The sequence below is a fragment of the Trichomycterus rosablanca genome, chromosome 6 (assembly GCF_030014385.1).
Source record: "Trichomycterus rosablanca isolate fTriRos1 chromosome 6, fTriRos1.hap1, whole genome shotgun sequence".
In the NCBI taxonomy this organism is placed as follows: Eukaryota; Metazoa; Chordata; class Actinopteri; order Siluriformes; family Trichomycteridae; genus Trichomycterus; species Trichomycterus rosablanca.
The window spans coordinates 52,260,554-52,280,584 of NC_085993.1; the positions used below are offsets into that span (position 1 = coordinate 52,260,554).

Below are 20,031 nucleotides of genomic sequence, written 5' to 3' on the forward strand. Positions count from 1 at the left end.
ACACCCATCCTCGGCTCCCAAAAACTGGTGGAAACACGGCCGGTTCTTTAAAAAGCACCAAGGTTCGAAGAAGCCTGAACGAAACCGGTTCAAGAACCAGAACCAGAGTTCTTTTGGTCGAAACAGGCTGGCTGAGGTTTTAGAGATCTGATTCAATTCTGTTTTTATTTTAAGGCTCCAGAACTCTTTTATTTACCTCTTAATGAGAACTTCAGAGCTCCTGAATAAAGAACGTACGTGCTGTATCTCTGCGTGTTCTGATGTTAGCTCAGAACTCAGGATTCAGAACTCCTATAAAATCCAGACCCCGAGCTCAGGACCAGGACCGTGTGGGTCTGTCCGGGGTTCCATTTCACTTTCATCTACAGTGAAGCCCGAAATTATTCATACCCCTGGCAAATTTTGACTTAAAGTTACTTTTATTCAACCAGCAATTTTTTTTTTGACCAGAAATGACACAGGTGTCTTCCAGAAGATAATAAGACGATGTACAAGAGGCATCATTATGGAAAAAAATATTTCCCAGCTTTTATTTACATTTGAACAAAAAGTGGCATGTCCAAAATTATTCATACCCTTTGCAAACGGTCACAGTCTATGGGAAAATCCAAAGTTCTATACCATTCCAAATAGTCCAAGCTGTTCTAAAGCATCCTAATTACCCTGATTCATTGGGAACAGCTGTTTTAATCAACTCAACAGGTGAAAAACAGCAACTCTCTGCAGTTGGTTTGTGGACAGTCATGGCTAAGACAAAGGAGCTCACTAAGGACCTGCGGCTGTGCATTGTGGCAGCTCACAAGTCAGGAAAGGGCTATAAGGCCATATCTAAATGTTTTCAAGTTCCAGTGGCTACAGTGCAAAGTATTATTAAAAAATACAAGACATTCCGCACTGTGGAAAATCTCAGAGGACGTGGTCGGAAGCCAAAAGTGACACCTGTGCTGGCCAGGAGGATAGTGAGAGAGGTGAAAAAGAATCCAAGGATCACCACCAAGGCCATCCTGGTGAATCTGGGCTCTGCTGGTGGCAACGTCTCAAGGCAGACAGTCCAACGGACACTGCACACTGCTGGGTTCCACGGACGCAGACCAAGGAGGACGCCACTTCTCCAGAAAAGGCACACAAAAGCTCGCTTGGCCTTTGCAAATGCTCATCTGGACAAAGAAGAAGACTTCTGGTCTTCTGTTTTATGGTCAGATGAAACAAAAATTGAATTGTTTGGCCACAATGATGTATCCTTCATTTGGCGTAAAAAAGGAGAAGCCTTCAACCCTAAGAACACCATCCCCACTGTCAAACATGGTGGTGGGAACCTAATGATTTGGGGGTGTTTTTCAGCCAATGGACCAGGGAACCTAATCACAGTAAACGGCATCATGAAAAAAGATCAATACATCAAGATTCTCAACAACAACATCAGGCAGTCTGCAGAGAAACTTGGCCTTGGGCACCAGTGGACATTTCAGCACGACAACGACCCAAAACACACAGCAAAAGTGGTGAAGAAATGGTTAGCGGACAAAAACATTAACATTTTGCAGTGGCCCAGCCAGAGTCCTGACTTGAATCCAATTGAGAATCTGTGGAGGGAGCTAAAGATCAGGGTGATGGCAAGGAGACCCTCCAACCTGAAAGAGTTGGAGCTCATCGCTAAAGATGAATGGGCAAAAATACCAGTGGAGACATGCAAAAAGCTGGTCAGCAATTATAGGAAGCGTTTGATTGCTGTAATAGCCAATAAAGGCTTTTCTATTAATTATTGAGAAGGGTATGAATAATTTTGGACATGCCACTTTTTGTTCAAATGTAAATAAAAGCTGAGAAATATTTTTTTCCATAATGATGCCTATTGTACATCGTCTTATTATCTTCTGGGAGACGCCTGTGTCATTTCCGGTCCAAAAAAAAAATTGCTGGTTGAATAAAAGTAACTTTAAGTCAAAATTTGCCAGGGGTATGAATAATTTCGGGCTTCACTGTACGTGCAAATCCACCAACCACCAGTCTGCTGTTCTCCGGGTCTGATCATAAGTTTTGAACGTACGAAACCACGGCATTGTGGCGGGTCAGAACTGTTGGTCAACACGGGGTCAGCGTTCCTCTCAGGGATCATGGTGATGCTTTTGGGTCGAAGAACATGAAGATTTTCGACCGTGTGGTGAAGAATGACGGACGGATCGGACGGTAGAACCCGCCTGTGGTTCTGAGTGGAGTTTAATCAGAACCTGCAGAAGAACCGGACCTTCAGAAAAGGCGGATACCAATCCTAATTCCGACACGGTCGGTCCGGTTAGTCCTGCACAGAGACCTGAACTCCTTTAAACACTTTACAGACAGCAACCTCGTGCATGAAGTGCTATCTTGCCCACATTTGGTGGACACAAATTCCCACAGACACGCTGCCATATCAGTGCCCAGGCTTCGGATGGGTTGTCCGACAAGCTCTCTGCCGGGTGTCCACATACTTTTGGCCATGTGGTGTTAAGTAAATGATAAGAAAGGAAAGCTAAGACCGCTCATGTCGACCCGGGTACGCTCTGATCCGCTGCGTACGCCATTAGTTCCTAGTGTGTTCACCGGTTGCCTAGCAACAAGCAATTGTGATGTCATAACAGTCCGATCGTATTATAAACAGTGTTGTTTAATGTCATAACGAATAACGTGATGTCTCCGGTGACCTCCGGTCCCGGTTTGTTAACGAGCGTCATAACCGCTTCCCTCCGTGCATCACACGTGCGTGTTATTAACCTGCAGAGCTGCCTGTAGTGAGCATGTTCTCTCTCTTCAGGAATGGAATGCTAAGTCACTCGACACTGTTAACCTCTGAGCTTTTGATCTTGTTAAAACTTTTTGCACCCCCCCCCCCCCCCCCCCCCCCCATACCCCCTCGTCCTCTGGTCTGGTCTAACTGCTCGTGCCCCCCCTTGCAGCTGGTAAACGTTAGGTGCGGCGCAGCAGACAAGGAGCAGAAAGATTTAACCAACCGATTACTGACGGGACAGATGGAGAGCCAGGTACCGCCCACCTGCCACCTTATACCTCTTACCCCGCCCGCCGGGCCACTCCAGGGCGAGACCATGCCACACGGGTTCTGTTCTAATGTGGCCTCACTGGGAGGGATGGGCAGCATCAGGCTCGGGCTTGGTGAGGGTTCGAAGGGTAAAAGCTTGGGCAGACTTTACACAGTCTAAGCTCCGCCCACTTAAAAATTTGCATAGGTCATGTTCACACTGCAACGGGTTTATTCATTTCCAATTCCCACTGGGATTTCTCCGCTGGTTGTACGGGCGAGGGTGTCAGGCGCCCCCTCTGACACGCATACGGCTGTCGATCGCTTCTTTTCACCTACCAGTGCCATCCACGATCAGGCACCTCGCCCAGCCAGCAGAAGGCGCATTTGGAGAAATTACGATTGTTTGATTGATTTAATCGGATTAATTACGCGTTTGATTGATGAAAGGGTTCCACGAATGTTGCACGGAGCGCAGATCGGATTTGCATCCGATACGATTTCAGTTCCGTACCATCACGTATAAAAATTTTTAGCTTTGGCGCACTGCAGTGTGGAGGTAGCCTGTATGCGTGTTCAACCACCTGATTAATAAACTAAAAATAAATAAATTAAATGGGTCCGCACAAGTGGCACAGCGGTAAAACACGCTAGCACACCAGAGCTGGGATCTCCGGCTGGGCTGGGTGGCTACATGAACGACAATTGGCCTGTTGTTCATACAGGGAGGGAAAAAAGCCGGATAGGGAGCTCATAACTGATGCAGTTACGACCTCTGCTGGCTGATTGATGGTGCTTCACAGAGTAGAGGAATAATGCCGATCAGGGTGGGGCTCTCCGTGCACAATGCTGATCTGCATATGAACTCATCTCGTGCAGTTGAAAAGATGGGAAAAGTGTTGGAGTTCGCTCTCCTCAATCAGCACCATAGTGAATCGGGTAAAAATTGGACTCACAAAAAATTGTCGAACCGTGCGACAGGTGGCTGAAGGAACATATTTATCTGCTTGTACATTTTTAGAACAGGAACCCAAACCCCTCTGACCTGGCTGGTCTCTAATGGAGTGGTCTGCTGCACCGTCCGTCCATCCCTCGCCGTGATTTCACTTCACCCTGATTCTTCACTCTTCTGTTCCTCTTTCTTTAGGTTATTTATTTCATTTTATTTATTATTTATTTTGGGTGCAGAACTAATCCACCAATCAGGGTGCTTGGGGTGCTGGGTGTGTTTTTGGTTTTATGCTGCATGTTTTTCACTCTCCAGCCAGTGTGCTCACGCTATCTACATCCTTTAACATCCAGTGAGCTGATTATTGGTCGCCAGTCAGGGCGGCGAGGATGCACCGGGCGTGGCTGGACAGAGAGAAATATTGTGGGAGTGTTGGGGGTTGTATGTGTAGTATGTGTCGGTGTGTTTGTACTTGTTTGTGTGTGTTCATCATATATAAACACAGTGTGTGCACTACTTACTATATGAATAGAGGCCAACACACCCTCTGCAGCCAACCGAACACCAGACTTGGTGCTGTATCCTGGCTTGGGACCGGCACAGAGAGTGCACCGACAAGTGCCAGTGCACCTCTTGATGCCTAGGCTGTTCCGCCGCTCCCTCCCTTCTCAGACGTAGCCAATCATGTCTGTGTAGACGCCCGACCGCCCCGATAGCACCGCTGAGATTGGAACCCTTGATCTCAGTGGTAGATCGCCTGTGATCCCGACCCTTGGGTGGGTCGCGAGCCAAAAAAATGGGTCACAGAGAAAAATAATAATAATTATATAAACGAATTAACACTGAATGAATTTGTACACGAGCTCCCCCTTGTGGAGGCTTTATGTTACGTAGTGTAAACCGCAGTGGGACCAGATTGCCACCATTTCCGTTTTTGTGTTGGCCGTGTCCGGTGATGTTGACCCGTTTCCTCACATCAGGTCTTTCAAGGGAGGCTGGATTCCCTCGCTGTAGCGACCATCAAGACCCTCACTACGGTCATGCACAGGTCACCGGCCGCCAAGGTCAGTCACGCACCGAAACCAAAATATAAAGTGATAATCGTGAGTCAGAGATCAGATATCTGATGAGCCTCGTCCTTGCAGGAGGTCTTCAAGGAGCGGATTGGGTACACGCACCTGTACGAGGTGCTGGTGTCTCTGGGTCAGCCTTCCAGGAACCTGCTGAAGGAGCTCATGAACATGGTGAGATACCAAATAATAGTAATAATAATTTGGTTTATATTTTTTGCTGCAGAATGTTCACTCGCCCACCTGTGTGCAGGCGGTGGAAGGCGATCACTCCTCAGTGGGATTTTTAGGCATCAGCAACGTGGAACCTCTCCTCCTCTTGGTCCGCTGGCTTCCCGATCTCGAATCGGCCGAGCTGCAGATCTTCGCGGCCGACCGCCTGCGCCGGATCTGCGCCCTGAACCGGCGGACGCGGGCGGCCTGCGTTAACGCCCGCATGCCCGAGAGCATCCTGTCCACTCTGGAAAGAGACACCCGTCTTCCACGCGTGTGTGCGGAGAGCCTGCTGGCCCTGCTGGGGGCCCTGGGGGCGGAGTCTCTGAGCGGCGCCGAGCTCCAGCGGCTCCTGGGCCTCCTGCGGAACCCGGAGAACCGACCCCACCGTTACGCCGAGCCCGTCCTGCGCTCGCTGCTCGGCATGCTGCGCAAGCACACGCTGCACAGCGCGACGCACTACTTCGACCTGACTCCGCCCATGGCTGGGATCACCGTGCCCACCGTGTCCAGGTGGCCCGGCTCCGCCTTCACCTTCCTGGCGTGGCTCTCGCTGGATCAGGATCAGCTGGAACCAGCTGGTAAAGGAGAGAAGAGGAAGCAGTTGTACAGGTAGCAGGATTCATTTTCACAACAGTGCTCTTACTGTTCGAGTACACGTGTCCTTACCTAGGTGCTGGTGTGTGTAGTTTCTTTACAGCAGGGGGTACCGGGTTTGAGGCGTTCATCAGTTCTTCTGGTTCCCTGGTGGTGGCGATGTGCAGCAAGAAGGAATACGTCACCGTCACTCTGCCCGATTACTGCTTCTGCGACTCACTGTGGGTCAGTCAGATCACTTACCTACTACACTACATATTCCAGCATCCCCCACCTTAGGAGACTACATATCCCAGCATCCCTCACCTTAGGGGACTACATATCCCAGCATCCCTCACCTTAGGAGACTACATATCCCAGCATCCCTCACCTTAGGAGACTACATATCCCAGCATCCCCCACCTTAGGAGACTACATATCCCAGCATCCCCCACCTTAGGAGACTACATATCCCAGCATCCCCCGCCTTAGGAGACTACATATCCCAGCATCCCTCGCCTTAGGAGACTACATATCCCAGCATCCTTCACCTTAGGAGACTACATATCCCAGCATCCCTTCTCTTAGGAGACTACATATCCCAGCATCCCTCACCTTAGGAGACTACATATCCCAGCATCCCTTCTTTTAGGAGACTACATATCCCAGCATCCTTCACCTTAGGAGACTACATATCCCAGCATCCCTTCTTTTAGGAGACTACATATCCCAGCATCCTTCACCTTAGGAGACTACATATCCCAGCATCCCTTCTTTTAGGAGACTACATATCCCAGCATCCCTTCTTTTAGGAGACTACATATCCCAGCATCCCTTCTTTTAGGAGACTACATATCCCAGCATCCCTTCTTTTAGGAGACTACATATCCCAGCATCCCTTCTTTTAGGAGACTATGTATAAAGACTCCCTGCAGACCATTATGGATGTTGTTAAATTGATTATTTGATCAGTTTGTTGATGTTGAATGTTTTTTTATGTTGGTATTTTTCAGCACTATATTGGTATAGTCCATGTTCCTGGGAAGAGACCGTTTGGACAGAGTCTGGTCTACATCTACGTGGATGGACAGCTGAAATTATCAGCACCACTGAAGTACCCCAACATGGCTGAGGTAGGAAGAACCAGAATTTGGAAACAAACTGTTGTTGGTGTCCATAAGCGTGTGTAGAAACACTGAGTTTGTTCTCTTGGTACCCTGGACAGGCCTTCACGTCATGCTGTATCGGCTCGGCCGGTCAGCGGACGACCACTCCTCCCCCGTCCCAGATCCCCGACCCTCCCTCGTCCCGTGGGTCCATGTGGGGAGGTCTGTCCATCTCGAGGCTGGCTCTGATCTCACCGGGGACGCAGGACAGCGAGTGGGGGCGACCGACGTCCCTGCAGGGCCACCTGAGCACAGTGATGGTTTTCAGTGAAGCCCTCAACACCGGCACCATCAGAGCTCTGTACAACACAGGTACACGTGGGCGAGTGTCTTAAAATCCTCCACTGGAACCAAAGAACCCATTAAAGGTTTAATAGCTCGAGGTTCATCTTGTTTCTTTATTTAGGGCCGAACTGTATTTCTCCCTTTAAAAGTCTGGAGGCAGAACTCGGTGACGTCAACACCAAACTCCTCCTCTACTACTCTCCAAAGGTGAGTGGGTCACATGGTATAGCTTTGCTTAGCATCGATTAATGTGTTAAGTGACTCTGGTTGCTTTTAGGTAGCTGGTTGCTTGAAGGTTACCCTTGTTGTTTAAATGTATTTCTGGTTATCTTAAGGTAACTCTGGTTGTTTGAAGGTAACTCTGGTTGCTTAATGGTAACTCTGGTGGCTTGAGGGTAACTCTGGTTGTTTGAAGGTAACTCTGGTGGCTTGAGGGTAACTCTGGTTGTTTGAAGGTAACTCTGGTTGCTTAAGGATAACACTGGTTGCTTGGGAGAAACTCTGGTTGGTTGAGGGAAACTTTGGTTTCTGGAGGGTAACCCTGGTTGCCTGAATGTATCTTTGGTTGCTTAAATGTAACTCTGGTTGTCTGAAGGTAACTAGTTGCTTGAAGGTATATCTGGTTGCATACTGTTAACTCTGGTTGCTTAAGGGTAACTCTGGTTGTCTGAAGGTAACTCTGGTTGCTTTTAGATAGCTGTTTGCTTGAAGGTGACTCTGGTTGCTTGAAGGTAACTCTGGTTGTCTGAAGGTAACTCTGGTTGTCTGAAGGTAACTCTGGTTACTTTTAGATAGCTGTTTGCTTGAAGGTAACTCTGGTTGCCTGAAGGGAAGGTAAAGTTTGAATGCTTGAGTTACCCTCAAGAAGGTAACTCTGGTTGCTTGAGGGTAACTCTGGTTGCTTGAAGGTAACTCTGGTTGCTTTTAGGTAGTTAGTTGCTTAAAGGCATCTAATTGCCTGAAGGTAACTCTGGTTGCTTGAAGGTAACTCTGGTTGCTTGAGGGTAACTCTGGTTGCTTGAGGGTAACTCTGGTTGCTTTTAGGTAGTTAGTTGCTTAAAGGCATCTAATTGCCTGAAGGTAACTCTGGTTGCTTGAAGGTAACTCTGGTTGCTTGAGGGTAACTCTGGTTGCTTTTAGGTAGTTAGTTGCTTAAAGGCATCTAGTTGCCTGAAGGTAACTCTGGTTACTTAAAGGTAACTATTGCTTAAAGGTACCTTTGGTTGCTTGAAGGTAACTCTGGTTTCTTTTAGGTAGCTGGTTGCTTAATGGTAACACTGGTTGCTTGAGGGTAACTCTTGTTGCTTGAGGGTAACTCTGGTTGCTTGAAGGTAACTTTGGTTGCTTGAGGGTAACTCTGGTTGCTTGAGGGTAACTCTGGTTGCTTGAAGGTACCTTTGGTTGCTTGAAGGTAACTCTGGTTGCTTTTAGGTAGCTGGATGCTTAATGGTAACTTTGGTTGCTTGAGGGTAACTCTGGTTGCTTGAGGGTAACTCTGGTTGCTTGAGGGTAACTCTGGTTGCTTGAAGGTACCTTTGGTTGCTTGAAGGTAACTCTGGTTTCTTTTAGGTAGCTGGTTGCTTAATGGTAACACTGGTTGCTTGAGGGTAACTCTTGTTGCTTGAGGGTAACTCTGGTTGCTTGAAGGTAACTTTGGTTGCTTGAGGGTAACTCTGGTTGCTTGAGGGTAACTCTGGTTGCTTGAAGGTACCTTTGGTTGCTTGAAGGTAACTCTGGTTGCTTTTAGGTAGCTGGATGCTTAATGGTAACTTTGGTTGCTTGAGGGTAACTCTGGTTGCTTGAGGGTAACTCTGGTTGCTTGAGGGTAACTCTGGTTGCTTGAAGGTACCTTTGGTTGCTTGAAGGTAACTCTGGTTGCTTTTAGGTAGCTGGATGCTTAATGGTAACTTTGGTTGCTTGAGGGTAACTCTGGTTGCTTTTAGGTAGCTGGTTGCTTAATGGTAACACTGGTTGCTTGAGGGTAACTCTGGTTGCTTGAAGGTGCCGTTGGTTGCTTGAGGGTAACTCTGGTTGCTTTTAGGTAGCTGGATGCTTAATGGTAACTCTGGTTGCGAGGGTAACTCTTGTTGTTTGAAGGTAACTCTGGTTTGCTTAAGGTTAGGGTTAGGTAGCTGGTTGCCTGAAGGTAACTCTGGTTGCTTTTAGGTAGCTAGTTGCTTAAAGGCATCTAGTTGCTTAAAGGTAACTCTCGTTGTCTGAAGGTATCTTTCTGGCATCAGTTTGAGAATAAAAAAACATATAATAACAAAGCACAATGAAGTTTAAAAGGTTACCCTGTGGATGAAGGTAACTCTGGTTGCTTAAATATAATTTTTTGTCCATCATTCAGGCCTGTAGAAACCCCATCTGTCTTGACCTTTCCCCAAATCTCCTCCATGGACGACTAACAGGAACTAAAGTGGTCAACTGGGATGTGAAGGTAGGAGTGACACTCCCTACTTGGGCTGGAATTATTTATCATATCGTAATTCAAACGTGCTAACGCGGACTCTCTCTTCACAGGATGTTATTAACTGCATTGGAGGACTTCCTGTACTCTTCCCTATTCTGGAGCAGCTGACCCTACTGACCCCTGAGCAACACGTGGAATCCTCAGGGTCAGACTTCATGACCCCTGAGTCTGCCACACCCACTGATGGGGACTGGGTCATACTTCCTTCAAACAGAGCCTCAGGTTTGTGTGTAAGGGAGTGGGAGCGGGAGTGGACTGGGTTCGCTGACCTGGTCTTGTAGGAGAGACTTACGTTGTGCCGTCTTGCTTACTGGTGTGTGTTGACGTGTCCGCAGAAGCTCGGCTGGAGAAGAATCTGGCTGCCACCTTCCTGTTGGTGCTGAAGCATTTTCTGCTCAGACACACAGTGAACCAGGAGGCTCTTCTGCACTCGCATGGAGTCACTACACTCGCTGCCCTGCTGCAGAAGGTAAAACCATCAAGTGTCTTGGTGTCTCTATCAATCTACTCTAATGTAGAAGGGTGTAGGTCTCGGGCAAATGTGAGATGAGCTAAAATGAGTGAGACCTGCAGATCTCAAGATGTTCATCTGGGTTAATCTATGACCGACACATTCTTGGTCATATTTTGGTAGACAGGCCACTCCTGGGAGGGTTCTTCACTGTTCCAAGTTGTCTCCTTTTGCCCAAATTCTTTCTTTTTGTAGAATTGTGTACAATGACCTTAACTGAAGGAAGTGAGACCTGCAGATCTTTAGATGTTCATCTTGGTTGTTCTATGGCCGATGCATTCTTGGTGGTATTTTGGTAGACTGGCCACTCCTGAGAAGGTTCTCCACTGTTCCAAGTTCTCTCTCTTTGCCCAAAGTTCCAAGTTCTCACCATTTTTGCTCAAAGTCTTTCTAATGTAGAATTGTCTACCTTGACCTTAACGGAAGGAAGTGAGCCCTGGAGATCTCAAGATGTTCTGCTGGGTTGTTTGTTAGACTGGCCACTCCTGGGAAGGTTCTCCACTGTTCCAAGTTCTCTCCATTTTTGCCCAAGGTCTTTCTAGTGTGGAATTGTCTATGTTGATCTTAACTGAAGAAAGTAAGACCTGCAGATCTCAAGATGTTTGTCAGGGTTGTTCTATGATTGACGCATTCTTGGTGGTATTTTGGTAGGCTGGCCGCTCCTGGGAAGGTTCTTCACTGTTCCAAGTTGTCTTCTTTTGCCCAAAGTTTCTCTTACTGTAGAATTGTCTACGTTGAACCTAAGTGAATGGAGTAAGACCTGCAGATCTTAAGATGTTCTGCTGGGTTGTTCTGTGTCTGATGCATTCTTGGTGATATTTTGAGAGGCTGGCCACTCCTGGGAGGGTTCTCCACTGTTCCAAGTTCTCTTTTTTTGCCCAAAGTTCCAAGCTTTCATCATTTTTAACTGAAGGAATGAGACCTGCAGATCTCAAGATGTTCGTCTGGGTTGTTCTGTGATTGATGCGTATTTTGAGAGGCTGGCCACTCCTGAGAAGGTTCTTCACTATTCCAAGTTCTCTTTTTCTGCCCAAAGTTCCAAGTTCTCACCATTTTTGCCCAAAGTCTTTCTAGTGTAGAATTGTCTATGTTGAGTCTAAGTGAGACCTGCAGATCTTAAGATGTTGGTCTTGGTTTTTCTGTGATTGAGGCGTTCTTGTGGCATTTTGATAGGCAGACCACTCCTGAAAAAGTCTGCCACTATTTCAAGTTGTCTCCTTTTGCGGATAATGGCTCTCACTGTTGTTTGGTTGAGTCCCAGACCCTATGCAATAGCTTTGTAACCCTTCCCAGACTTGTAGATTTTGATGATCTGTATCTGTATTTCTCTTTAGAATGTGGCGTCATGCACTGCTTTACATTTCCAGACAGGTCTGGCAGTGATCGTAACTGGGCGTGGCCTTTTATAAACGTCTCATTTTTGGAAATCTGGGTCGAAATATAAAGACGGAGCCTTCCACACCACCGCACTTATCAACAATGTCATTAAACTCTGTTTCATGGCCTCCAGATTCCTCATCAGTGATTTATGATCGACTACAGCTGCTGACTTCTCTGTGCCCATATAAGTAGGGTTAGTTCTACTGCATTTATTAAGAACTAAATAGAAAGGCGGTCTTTTCCCAAGGTTGGATGACGAAACAAGCTGTGACGATCAGGGTGTAAACAGTAAACAGTTCTGCTATGAATTAAATGCTGCTGGATCACAGGTTTTACTGTCCACAGTCGAGCAAGCTTACATGCAAAATGAGCTCCTGCTACATTTATGTCTGTATAACTAGGACTGACTAGGACCAGTGAAATAAACATGTACCACATGTGTGTGTAGTTGCCAGCATTCATGGTGGATGTGAGTGTGCTGGTGGCCGTACAGCTGCTGATAGAACAGGTGACGTATGAGAAGAACTCACAGCTGCTTCAACAGCTGCACACACACCTGCTCTTCAACTTCAACATCTGGAACCAGGGAGACTTCCCCCTGCGCATCGGTACGTCTGGGGGGGGTGTAGTGTGTGTTATGTGTGTGTGTGTGTGTGTATAGTGTGTGTGTATGAAAACCTTTGAGTGTTATGTGTGTGTGTGTGTGTGTGTAGCGCGTCTGTAGTGTAGGTAATGTGTGTATAAAGCTTTGAGTGTGTGTGTGTGTGTGTGTGTGTGTAGCGCGTCTGTAGTGTAGGTAATGTGTGTATAAAGCTTTGAGTGTGTGTGTGTGTAGCGCGTCTGTAGTGTAGCGCGTCTGTAGTGTAGGTAGTGTGTGTATAAAGCTTTGAGTGTGTGTGTGTGTGTGTGTGTGTAGCGCGTCTGTAGTGTAGGTAGTGTGTGTATAAAGCTTTGAGTGTGTGTGTGTGTGTGTAGCGCGTCTGTAGTGTAGGTAATGTGTGTATAAAGCTTTGAGTGTGTGTGTGTGTGTGTGTGTGTAGCGCGTCTGTAGTGTAGGTAATGTGTGTATAAAGCTTTGAGTGTGTGTGTGTGTGTGTGTTGCAGGACATATCCAGTACATGTCCACTGTCATTAAGGACAGCAGGAAACAGTTCAGGAGGAAATACGGAGTTCAGTTCCTGCTCGACACCGTCCGCCTTTACTACGGGTAAAACTACACTACCCACAATGCACCACTGCTCCTACACTCACAGACCTACCAACATCCCTACCTATATTACTACTGATAGTGATCTGATGAAGGTTCCTCGTAGTTCTCTTATTAAACACAGCACATCTGATGAGCATAAAGTCCTGAGGGACTTTGATCAGGACCATGCAGACTCACTTCCTTCCTCTCTCTGCTTCTCCCTGACCAGTGGGAATCGTGAAGGTGATCTGAGCGAGGAAGACGTCCGGACCATCAGAGCGTCCCTCTGTGGTCTCCTCAAGTACTACATCAGCAAGGGCACCAGCCAGGAGGAGATCCAGAGCATTCTGGGATACATCAGTGCCAGTGGAGATGAGGAGCAGGTGAGGAACCGGTCCATTCTGAGCGTGGCTCCACACCTGGTGGCTGAACTTGAGTTTGGTGGATCTGCTGGGTCAGAAATATGTAGACAGCACCCCAACAGCTACAGTTACAATTACTAACAGCTTTGGGTTTTCTTACGGACCTTGGTACAGAGACAACTGCTCATCATCACGTTGGTGTCTGGATATTTTTGATCCGGCAGATTCTTAAATAGTTCCAGTCGTTCAGTCACAGACACACAAACTGCAGAAATCACTGAGCTCCAGAGATGAGATTTAAACACACAACCTTCAGCTCTAATACTGACTCTCTTCCTCTGGTGTATGTTTGTGTGGTTGTGTGTTTGCATGGATGTGTTGTATGTTTCTGTTGTGTGTGTGGTTGTGTGTGTTTGTGTTGTTGCATGTTTGTGTGTTTGTATGGTTCTGTGTGTGGTTGTGTTTATGTGGTTGTGTATTTGTGGGGTTGTGTGTTTGTGTATTTTTGTGGTTGTGTTTGTGTGTTTGTGTTGTGTGGTTGTGTATTTATGTGTTTCTGTGGTTGTGTGTTTGTGTATTTGTGTGGTTGTGTTTATGTGGTTGTGTTTGCGTTGTGTGTTTGTGTGTTTATGTGGTGGTTGTGTTGTGTATTTGTGTGTTTGTGTATTTACATGGTTGTGTTTGTGTATTATGTGGTGGTTGCGTGGTTGTGTGTTTGTGTATTTACATGGTTGTGTTTGCATTGTGTGTTTGTGTGTTTATGTGGTGGTTGCGTGGTTGTGTTGTGTATTTGTGTGTTTGTGTATTTACATGGTTGTGTTTGTGTATTATGTGGTGGTTGCGTGGTTGTGTGTTTGTGTATTTATGTGGTTGTGTTTGCATTGTGTGTTTGTGTGTTTATGTGGTGGTTGCGTGGTTGTGTTGTGTATTTGTGTGTTTGTGTATTTACATGGTTGTGTTTGTGTATTATGTGGTGGTTGCGTGGTTGTGTGTTTGTGTATTTACATGGTTGTGTTTGTGTATTAGTGTGGTTGTGTTTATGTGGTTGTGTTTGCGTTGTGTGTTTGTGTGTATTATGTGGTGGTTGCGTGGTTGTGTATTTGTGTGGTTGTGTATTTACATGGTTGTGTTTGTGTATTATGTGGTGGTTGCGTGGTTGTGTGTTTGTGCATTTACGTGGTTGTGTTTGCATTGTGTGTTTGTGTGTTTATGTGGTTGTGTTTGTGTATTATGTGGTGGTTGCGTGGTTGTGTGTTTGTGTATTTACGTGGTTGTGTTTGTGTATTATGTGGTGGTTGCGTGGTTGTGTGTTTGTGTATTTACGTGGTTGTGTTTGCATTGTGTGTTTGTGTGTTTATGTGGTGGTTGCGTGGTTGTGTTGTGTATTTGTGTGTTTGTGTATTTACATGGTTGTGTTTGTGTATTATGTGGTGGTTGCGTGGTTGTGTGTTTGTGTATTTACGTGGTTGTGTTTGTGTATTATGTGGTGGTTGCGTGGTTGTGTTGTGTATTTGTGTGTTTGTGTATTTACATGGTTGTGTTTGTGTATTATGTGGTGGTTGCGTGGTTGTGTGTTTGTGTATTTACATGGTTGTGTTTGTGTATTAGTGTGGTTGTGTTTATGTGGTTGTGTTTGCGTTGTGTGTTTGTGTGTATTATGTGGTGGTTGCGTGGTTGTGTATTTGTGTGTTTGTGTATTTACATGGTTGTGTTTGTGTATTATGTGGTGGTTGCGTGGTTGTGTGTTTGTGTGTATTATGTGGTGGTTGCGTGGTTGTGTATTTGTGTGTTTGTGTATTTACATGGTTGTGTTTGTGTATTATGTGGTGGTTGCGTGGTTGTGTTGTGTATTTGTGTGTTTGTGTATTTACATGGTTGTGTTTGTGTATTATGTGGTGGTTGCGTGGTTGTGTGTTTGTGTATTAGTGTGGTTGTGTTTATGTGGTTGTGTTTGCGTTGTGTGTTTGTGTGTATTATGTGGTGGTTGCGTGGTTGTGTTGTGTATTTGTGTGTTTGTGTATTTACATGGTTGTGTTTGTGTATTATGTGGTGGTTGCGTGGTTGTGTGTTTGTGTATTTGTGTGGTTGTGTTTATGTGGTTGTGTTTGTGTTTGCGTTGTGTGTTTGTGTGTTTATGTGGTGGTTGCGTGGTTGTGTTGTGTATTTGTGTGTTTGTGTATTTACATGGTTGTGTTTGTGTATTATGTAGTGGTTGCGTGGTTGTGTGTTTGTGTGTTTGTGTATTTACGTGGTTGTGTTTGCATTGTGTGTTTGTGTGTTTATGTGGTGGTTGCGTGGTTGTGTTGTGTATTTGTGTGTTTGTGTATTTACATGGTTGTGTTTGTGTATTATGTAGTGGTTGCGTGGTTGTGTGTTTGTGTGTTTGTGTATTTACGTGGTTGTGTTTGCATTGTGTGTTTGTGTGTTTATGCCGTTGTGTTTGTGTGTTTGTGTAGCTGTGTGCTATCCTGGAGGTGTTGCTGAGTCTCCTCCAGACGGGCGTGTCCCGTGATCAGCTCTTCCTGCTGCTGTTTGAGCCGGGCGCGGCCGACTCCTGCTACGCCCTGCTACTCAATCCCAAACACTCGGACCGTCTCAGAGAGCTCGTCTTCAAGGTCTCGCACACACACACACACACACACACTGATCTACACACACACTGACCTACACACACTGATCTACACACACTGTGTGTAGTGTACTCTGCAGGAGCTGTGAAACATGGTGGTGGTAGTATGATGGAGGTTCTTACCCAGAATTCTGTGTGTGTGTGTGTGTGTGTAGCTGTTCGAGCGGATGCTGAGGTGTGATCGTGTGTATGAGAAGAGTAAACTGAGGTTGAGGTTGAGGGACGTGGGATACTCCGGCCTCACGCTGCTCTTCTCTGAGGCTCATATCACCTCCACCCTCGTCAAGTGTCTCCTCAACCAGGTTCTACACACAGGTCAGTCACACCTCCTCCTCCTCCTCACACACATATCCCAGAATGCACCGGGAGCGAGCCTGGCTGCACTCTCTGACCAAAAGAATGTGGACAGGATCTTATGTGTGTGTGTGTGTGTGTGTGTGTGTGGTGTGGTGTGTGTGTGTGTGTGTGGTGTGGTGTGTGTGTGTGTGTGTGTGTGTGTGTGTGTTGTGTGTGTGTAGATCCGGTGGTGAATTATAAAGATCTGATGGCTCTGATACAGCTGATCCACCGAGCGGAGCTGAGTGTTCGCATGCTCGTCTGTAAACGGGTAAAATCAGAATTATTGTTATAATTATTATTATTATTATTATTTATCCAAAATGATAATGATATAATAGATGTAAAATAATCGCATGCTCGTCTGTAAACGGGTAAAATCAGAATTATTGTTATAATTATTATTATTATTATTATTTATCCAAAATGATAATGATATAATAGATGTAAAATAATAAAATAGAACTAACATTAATAATAATTATTATATTGTTATTATCAGTATTATTATTAATGTTTATTCTAGTTTATTATTCTATTATTATTATTTACTTTTATTATTACACTTATCATCATCATTAATATATTTGTTATTATTACATTTATTGTTATTATTTCTATAATATTTAAAGGTATTTTATAATATTATATTAATATTATTATCATGTGTGTTATAATTATTATTATTATTTAATTTCAGGTGTTATAAATTTATTATTATATTTATTATGTGTAATTTAATAATAATAATTATACCATTTTTTAAATATTATTATTAATATTATTAAGTTATTAAGTTTTTATGTGTGTGTGGTGTGTGTGTGGTGTGTGTGTGTGTGTGGTGTGTGTGTGTGTGTGTGTGTGTGGTGTGTGTGTGTGTGTGTGTGTGTGTGTGTGGTGTGTGTGTGTGTGTGTGTGTGTGTGTGTGGTGTGTGTGTAAATATGTGAATATGTGGTGTGTGTGTGGTACGTGTGTATGTATGTATATGTGTGTGTATTTCTGTGTATGTTTGTGTATTTGTATATTGATGTGTGTATGCATGTGTGTATTGATGTATGTATATGTGTGTGTGTGTATATGTGTGTGTGTGTGTGTGCGTGTAGCTGTACTCTCTGGTCCAGTCTCAGCCGGACGCGGCGGTGCAGGTCAGTAAGCAGGTCTGTTGGCAGGACTCTCTGATCCGCGTGTTGGTACGCGGCAGCGGCGGCGGCGGCGGTTCCGGTGACTCCGGTTCCGGTTCGGTTCGGGGCGACTCCGGCAGTCTGGGCAGCGTGGGCTCGAGCCGGGCGGAGCTTCCCGTGTGCCCGGAGACCCCCGATGATTTCGGGGAGGTTCTGTCTCTGCCCGAGACCCCCAGCGACTCCTCCAGAGGAAATGGACTGAGTTTAGATCTGATCCAGGTCCCTGCGCTGGAGCATCTTAACAGCAGGAGCCAGACCCCCTCACCTCTGGAACACTCCAAACCCTTCCCCGGAGGCACCTCAGAACGGGACACCACTTCCTCTCTGGGGGATGACCACTTCCTGTTCAGTGATAACGTCTCTCTGGGGGAGTCTTTCAACAGCGGCGAGGTGAGCGGGTACGGGAGTTGCTGGGGCGGGTCTGTGGGTCTGAACCAGGACTAGACCTAGATCCAAATCAGCCGAAGACCAGACCAGGACACAGACCAATCAAGACAAGACCAAGATCCATACTAATCAAGACTAAGACTGAGACCTAGACTAGAACCCATAACAATCAAGTATAAGACAAGACCAGGACTCATTCCAGCCAAAGCCAAGATCAGGACCCATACAGATCAAGACCAATACTAGACCACGGCCCATACTAATCAAGACTAAGACGATACTAAGATTCATACCAATTAAGACCAAGACCCAAATTAATCAAGACTAAGACAGAGCCAAGACCAGAACCCATACCAGTTAAGACAAAGCCAACACCAAGACTGATACAAATCGAGGCCAAGACTCAGATCAACCAAAGACAACACCAGGACCCAGACCAATCAAGACAAAGACAAGACCAAGACCCATAATAGTCAAGACTAAGACGAGACCAAGACTCATATAAACCAATACCAGGACCAGGCCCATACAAATCAAGAACAAGACATTTACCAATTAAGACCAAGACCCATACCAGTCAAGACTAAGACAAAACCCATATCAACTGAAGACAAAACCAGGACCCATATAAACCAAAGCCAAGATCCAGACTTATAACAATCAAGACCAAGACAGAACCAAGATCTATAGCAATCAGGACTCATAACTAGAGATGCACGAGTACCGATACTGGTATCGGATATTTGCCCGACACCGCGCTCATTAACTCGTACTCGCAAACGAGGCTCCGATACTAAACATCCGATACCGTGTACCTAGTGCACGTCGCTGCGTTATGCCCGGTTCACACTACACGATCTTCGCCCTGATTTTCGCTCGGCGGCTGGTCGGCGCTAGATTTGCCGGCTCGGGAGCGACTCGGCGTTCGCTCGCCTAGCACGTCAGATATCTGATCTCAGATGTGCGACTGGGAACGAGTGACATGTCGAACAGCCAATGAGAACGCAGGATACGGTGTGAGGGGAAACGCAGGAGAGGAGCGTAAACAGGTGGGACGGGGGGATGATATAGTTTATATCAGAATACATCAGCACACACACACACGTTTTACAGTATTTCTGACCTGATCGTTCTCTACAGAACGTAACAACAAAACACCAACATTGCAAAAATATTTATTAACCTCCAACTCACTACAGAACGATCCGTGCTGCTCGTGTTGCCAGATCCACTCAGATTCATTTATTTTTCCTCCTTGATTTCATCACATCAGCGCACAAACACTTTGATCTCTCGCTACTTGTTGACGTGCATTTTTGGACGTGGTATCATCAAACCCCTCGTCACTTCTCACGTGTGTTTTTGTTTAAAAAAACGGTATTCTAAATAGGTATCGGTATCAGCAAATACAAAAATACACGTACCTGTACTCGTACTCGGTTGGGAAAAAATGGTATCGATGCATCCCTACTCATAACAATCAAGAATAAGACAAGACCAGGACTCATACAGATTAGGACCAAAACTTAGACATAACCAGGACGGGACCAAGACTAAGGAGAACGAAACAAGACAAGGATTTTCCTAATGGTCAGGAAAACTCTAGGACTAAGAACTGTGAGAAAAAGACTAGACCAGGATTAGATTGAGTGTCTAAGACAATACCAAGACTTTTAATTGTTCAGATCAAGACTTTTACCCAACTAAACCATGATGATTACTGTTGAAGACCAAAACATTTCATATTTTGGACCAAGACCCATAACACTGGAGAACAGGACAAGACTAAGACCCCCTATTGACCAAGATTAGGATTTATGCTAACAAAGACCAAGACTTTAAGGAGTACAAGCCGTGTGTAATAGTGCGTATGTGTGTGTGTTTAGTGTACAGAGGAGGAGCTGGTGAGGATGGTCCTGGAGGTGGTCCTGTGTGTGATGTGGAAGGGCGTGAGCGGATCGGACGATGCCGCCTGGCTGGAGAGGGGGCAGGTCTTCTCTGCCCTCACCAAACTGGGCACCGCCAACGAGCTGCTGCTGCCCGTCGATCACATCAAACTCAGGTGCCCTCTTCTACCTGAGATTCGAGTCTCTTTGTGAGGTCTATCAGTATGGTGGGGTCTGTCCTCGTAGCAAATCAAATGAAGTCAGGGGCATTCTGAACAGCTCGCTGGTCTCGTTAAAGGGGTCAGTCTGCAAATCTGGAGAAGCACTGCAATTCATCATAAAATAAAAAACTACAGCCTCACTACCTAGATCAGACTGAACGGTGACCCCTGCTGTCTGGTCGAGGCACTGCATGAGGGATGGA

The 20,031-nt window shown here is 45.9% G+C and overlaps 1 protein-coding gene across 1 annotated transcript in view; it reads left to right on the forward strand.

Annotated features, from left to right (window-relative positions):
* nbeal1 (neurobeachin-like 1) overlaps nucleotides 1-20,031 on the forward strand; it is an 88,282-nt gene that overhangs the window by 37,671 nt on the left and 30,580 nt on the right. The window contains exons 11-29 of the mRNA XM_062998086.1: nucleotides 2,934-3,017; nucleotides 4,943-5,026; nucleotides 5,108-5,206; nucleotides 5,286-5,857; nucleotides 5,935-6,067; nucleotides 6,835-6,954; nucleotides 7,047-7,299; nucleotides 7,394-7,479; nucleotides 9,623-9,712; nucleotides 9,796-9,967; nucleotides 10,081-10,214; nucleotides 12,085-12,244; nucleotides 12,741-12,843; nucleotides 13,055-13,208; nucleotides 15,644-15,802; nucleotides 15,972-16,131; nucleotides 16,335-16,423; nucleotides 17,257-17,724; nucleotides 19,608-19,783. Coding sequence (XP_062854156.1) covers nucleotides 2,934-3,017; nucleotides 4,943-5,026; nucleotides 5,108-5,206; nucleotides 5,286-5,857; nucleotides 5,935-6,067; nucleotides 6,835-6,954; nucleotides 7,047-7,299; nucleotides 7,394-7,479; nucleotides 9,623-9,712; nucleotides 9,796-9,967; nucleotides 10,081-10,214; nucleotides 12,085-12,244; nucleotides 12,741-12,843; nucleotides 13,055-13,208; nucleotides 15,644-15,802; nucleotides 15,972-16,131; nucleotides 16,335-16,423; nucleotides 17,257-17,724; nucleotides 19,608-19,783 — 3,296 coding nt within the window. The remainder of the gene's footprint in view (nucleotides 1-2,933; nucleotides 3,018-4,942; nucleotides 5,027-5,107; nucleotides 5,207-5,285; nucleotides 5,858-5,934; nucleotides 6,068-6,834; nucleotides 6,955-7,046; nucleotides 7,300-7,393; nucleotides 7,480-9,622; nucleotides 9,713-9,795; nucleotides 9,968-10,080; nucleotides 10,215-12,084; nucleotides 12,245-12,740; nucleotides 12,844-13,054; nucleotides 13,209-15,643; nucleotides 15,803-15,971; nucleotides 16,132-16,334; nucleotides 16,424-17,256; nucleotides 17,725-19,607; nucleotides 19,784-20,031) is intronic.